Source organism: Charadrius vociferus, unplaced genomic scaffold (genome assembly GCF_000708025.1).
Source record: "Charadrius vociferus isolate BGI_N301 unplaced genomic scaffold, ASM70802v2 scaffold462, whole genome shotgun sequence".
In the NCBI taxonomy this organism is placed as follows: domain Eukaryota; kingdom Metazoa; phylum Chordata; class Aves; order Charadriiformes; family Charadriidae; genus Charadrius; species Charadrius vociferus.
In genome coordinates, this window is record NW_009647021.1 from 95,014 (window position 1) to 100,116 (window position 5,103).

A 5,103-nucleotide genomic window follows, 5' to 3' on the forward strand; every position below is an offset into this window, starting at 1 on the left:
TACACAATGTAACTTTTGTTTTGTTTTTTTTTTTAATGGAGATATTTGGGTTGGAGAGTTGCAAGGATCAATTTCTATATTAAATTAAAAATCAAACTCCAGGATTACCTTTTTGTTTTTTGAAAAAAATATTACAGAACTAAGAATTCAAGCATTTGATTTTTATATGAGACTTACAATTTTTTTGTCACCTGCAGTTTGACATCTCCCTGTATGGAATACTACACGCTGTCAGCACAGACAGTAAACTACTATATTAATGCAACAGCATATTAGTATTGCTGCCTTTACCGAAGTTAAGTAATATTTTAATAAGTTACACTGATTATCCACCTAGTTACTAAAAAGTCAGTAACTGACCTTTTTTATTACAGCCTTCTATATTAACTACAATAGTATGTGTGCATATATATACACGCACACATGCGACTTTACTGATATCTTGATAAAACAAGCTGAGTTTTCATTAATCAGTCTTTCATAGGATTTCAGGAAACTGATACTGCTCTGCTGTATTCCAAAGTTATTAACTGATAACCAACACCCCTCTTGAAATTCTTCTTGTGTGGAATCCTTCCCTTTAACTCACTGTGTTTAGACACCTTCTCATGGCAACACCTACTGTAAAGACAGTATTTTGCCCTCTAATATTAGTAAAAAAAAAAAATATCTAGATGAGGGCCTTAGAAATAAAACAAAGCAAAGCACTGCACTAAGACCAAGAATGGTTTAAATAGGCAAAATAGTTATAAGTGGTTTCAAATGCCTTGATAAAGTTCCTTCCCTAAGACCTATCAAGTGCTTTACATCAGTATAAAATTCTGGGGAAAAAAATTAAAAATTGACTTTACCAGAAACAGCCATAGTATCACTGATCCATGCAATTGAAAATATCCAGTCCTTATGTCCATCCTAAAAGAAAAAAAAGACAGCTTTTTCTGTGCCATTATATTCTAGAGTTGTCTCAAACCAGACAAGTATTCTCCCCTTTGATTATTTTTTTTTTTTTTAGTACAACCTCAGAAGGACAGACCTATGTTAAAAACAAAGGTTCCAGTATCAAGCTGGAACAGTTTAAGTACCTAACAGTAATCTTAACTTTTTTTTTTATTATTATTATTTTGAAGTGTGTAATTAATAGGGAGAAATTAGGTGATGGAAAAACAGGTCTCTGATCAAGAACAAATTGATCTCGATTCTAAGAACTTAGATTTTCCGTTTTAAAAGCAGCGGTCTTTACTTCTGTAAAGTAGCTACGTACTTCTGTTTCCTTAAATGCACATCCCTACTATAAAAAGTAACCAAAACATTATGTTTATGATATATGACCTACAGATTAATTTTTCAAGACTATTACTTCAAGAATCTTTTCTTTAGCAGGCAAGGAACCTGTGGAGAAAAAAGACCATGCGGCTCTAGTTCGGTTTGAAAGGCTGCAAAGTCACAGCAGCACACAAATGAATAACAAGCCAAACAAATCTTCAGAGTCAAACCTTTCTCCAGCTGGTTATCTGCTACTGCAAAAACCCTGACCTGACCTCTGCTGTTGTAGTTAACACCTATATGAAGTCCTGAAACAAAAAGGAGAAATGCAAGAGAAGTGCTTATAGAACAGCACTATACTCATTTCAGCCTTTCTCTTTTTAAGCCCGGATATTTTAAAGAGGCCTCGTGATATTTCAGAAATATAAGCAGTACCAGAGTCTATCAAACTACCATAAGCCACTCGGTTAGAACTAATCCTCAAAGCCAAGTTCTGCCTCTGGAATAATACATACATAAGCTACACTGAAGAAGGGGAAATTTGAACAACTGTATCATATTTTCAATTTCTCAAAAGAGTTTTTTCACTAAAACTAGTTTCAGAGGTCATCACAATTAGACTTTAACAGTTAAGATTGTTCAATTTTCAACACTTAAAAGTAATCTGAAGTAGACCTGAATGAGGGTGAGGAAGAAGAAATCTGACTCAGAACCCTGAGAATCCTCTCACATGTTTATGTACTCACTCATATTTAAGATACCTTGTCAAAAAATGACAACTTAATCAGGAATGTTTTCAAGCTTTCAGAAATTCACTCTCCACTAAAAGACTCCCAAATCTTAACCTTGCTCTGACCTTACACATTTCAAAGTAGTAAGTGACAGAATAAACTTCCCCCAAATACTCCCACTTACATCTCCCACACAGACAGGATCAAGTGTAGGCAGACGATAAATTGCAAGACTGTTGGGGTTGTCTCCACCTGTGGCCAGAAGGGTCCTTGAGGGGTTGAGCTCAATGGCATGAATACCACATCCCTGCTGGTTCACCATGCCGGGTTCACGATCTTTCAGAATAGGAATCTTGGTAATTTGACCAGTCTGGACATCTACTACAAATAACTGGGGGGAAAAAAGCAGGAGATGCAAGTCATTATTGAACAGATAAGAAAAACAAGATGGTCAAATATCCTCCCTATTTTGAACTGACATTCTTTTAAAGTTGGAATATACAAATGCTGCAAGTATAGCTGAAAAATACATAAATTCCTTCTTAAAACAACTGAACTAACTTAATTACAGTGGGTTTTATTTTAATCATCCCATTTGGTTTTCACAGCAATGGAAGAGAGAAGAAAGAAATTTGTCATGGGAGGTTTCCCATTTAACAAAAACCCTCAAATCTAAAACTTTTCTCTGTTTAATACCGTGACAAAACAATATTGTTTTCCAGTTTCCCTGTACAACAGTGAGAAAGAGACCCACCTCAAAACAGCCAGTAAACCCCAGGGGGGTTAGCACAAGTCTCCTGCCTCCCAGGTAAGATACTGAGCATGAAGTTTTGGCTTTGACAAACTGACACTTCATAAATTTATATAATTAGAGTTACATGGAGAGTTATCTGGTGATACATGGAGAATATTAACTAAATATAGTACTGCCAGTGCAAGCATCTAAAAAAGTTATCTAGCTACATATCTCATCCTGCAAAAAGACTAGAAGTTGGAGCTCTACATCACTGACCCCTTGGCAGAAAACTCAGTTATAAAGCCTTAAAACTCTTCAGACAGACATCATTATACCCAGAGTTATGTCAGTTCAAACATATACAACCATTACAATCTAAACCAGAACAAAGGTTTACATCACCTGCCAAAGGGCACTTTCATTTGGGAGGCTCTTGTGCTGGATCATTTCACAGATGTTGTTCAGAGCACAGCTGCACTAACAGTCAAATATGTATAACAGAGGGGACAAAGCCCTGTGAGGGAACATGAGTCAAGTGAGGAAATGGAGGATCTGAAGCTGACTTAGCACTAAGAAAAGTGATGTAGAATCACAGCCCAGGATTATAATTGCATCCTCCTCTCCCCCCTTAAGTTTGTTCCTTCTGTAACCAAAGAACTTTGTCTGAAAGCCTCTGGAAGTGAACTGAAGATGGAGAAGATAAAAAAAAAAAAAAACACCCCAAGAAAACTCAATGCAATTTAGAAAATACACACCTCAAATTGTTCTGAAATTCTTTGTCAGACATTTCTAGAAGGACAGAAAAGAAATCTAGAGGTTCTTAGAGAGGAGCTGTATATACAAATCATTATTGGTGAACTCCCACGGACTGTAGATCTGTTCTTTAATAAGCATCAAAAACCCAAGAAAATTTAGCAGTGTATCTATTATTCTTCATGTACTGAATTAGGATAATATTAATGTCAAATCAAAACCTGATAAAGTAAAGTATGGTATGTTAAGCTCATTCTACAGAGAAAGCTGAAATCCATTCATCACTATGTGTGTGTTGTGTCTAGAATCTTCAACCCCCAACTGATCTTTCTCTGTAGGCAGTCTTGCACAAACAGGTGACTGTTCCTACAGGGACTGAATTTTCATGTTTAATTCTTTATCTTGCATGCAGGTATGGGGTCAGGCAACAGCTGAAGTGCGACCGAGTAGGAGGGAGGCACTCCTCACTTCTCCCAAGCTTTACAATGCAGTTCACTGCCTGAGACAGCTGGTAAAAACATGACACACACAGCAGCCCCTCTGCCTTAACCCCATCCCTGCACGGTAGGATCAGGACCAGTAATTCCCTCTCCTCTCATCCTCCCTTGTCCTTCCCCTATGAATGCATATCCTCTTTTCTTCCTCATTATTTCCTTCAGCAGAAATGCCTAATTCCCTCCCCTATCCTCCTTCAACTACTGAAAAAAAAACCAAAATCAACAGTTAAATACTTAATCTTAAAGCTTGCAAGTGTCATCTGCAGGTCCTAAAGCTGGCACCAGAAGTGCTAATTAGTAAAAGACATCCACAGCTCAGGATGTCCACGGACTCAGGAAAACTGTGCTTCAGCTGTAAGAGATTTGCACTTTGAAGAACATCTCGACAGGTATGAGGACTGAAATTAAAACCCCTTCACATTCTCCAATCTGACACCACTGTCATACATACGTGTTTGATACTAGGTTAATAAAGACTTACTCTAATGCAAATTTCCTTTAGCTAAACTCTAAACTAGTTGGGCTGAAAAGGTAAAAAAACTTGGAAACATACAATGCTGAAGCATCAGACCCTCACATTTCTGCCCTGGATCTTTAAACTCAATGTCATTTTGCTATAAAAAGTTTCCAAATTAAGATATTTTCAGAAGCAGAAGCAGGACGTATTTCTTGCAGTGCTTTCATCTGTCCATACCCCACTCTAATCCATCATCAGCCCTTGAATTGCTTTGTCATTTCCTCACTTTTCTCCTACAGTTGCACATTATTATTGTAACTACAACAACAACTGCTCTTCAGGCAAGAAATTTCACAGAGTTGTAGTAAGTAATTTAGCAAAAGAATTTTGCTTCAGCTAAAATAGATGTGTGTTCACTATGGCTTCAGCTAAGATGGGTGTGTGCTTGCTATGTGATTCATAGATATGTGCTTGCTATGGCTTCAGCTAAAGATAGGTATGGGCTTGCTATGTGTTTGGGAAAGGGATAGTGTTAGATAGGATATCAGACGAAAGCAACAGTTGGAAGTACCGAACCATTGCAAAACAAAGGGTGGTGTGGTTAGCTAAGATAACCACAGAAGTGTAAGGAATAGAGAAGCCACAAGAAGGACATGGGGATAAAGA

At 37.2% G+C, this 5,103-nt stretch overlaps 1 protein-coding gene across 1 annotated transcript in view; it reads right to left on the bottom strand.

Moving 5' to 3' along the window:
• LOC104295715 (DDB1- and CUL4-associated factor 12-like) overlaps positions 1-5,103 on the bottom strand; it is a gene marked incomplete at its 5' end in the record, with an annotated part of 17,801 nt that overhangs the window by 12,077 nt on the left and 621 nt on the right. The window contains 2 exons of the mRNA XM_009895492.1: positions 852-912; positions 2,179-2,385. Coding sequence (XP_009893794.1) covers positions 852-912; positions 2,179-2,385 — 268 coding nt within the window. The remainder of the gene's footprint in view (positions 1-851; positions 913-2,178; positions 2,386-5,103) is intronic.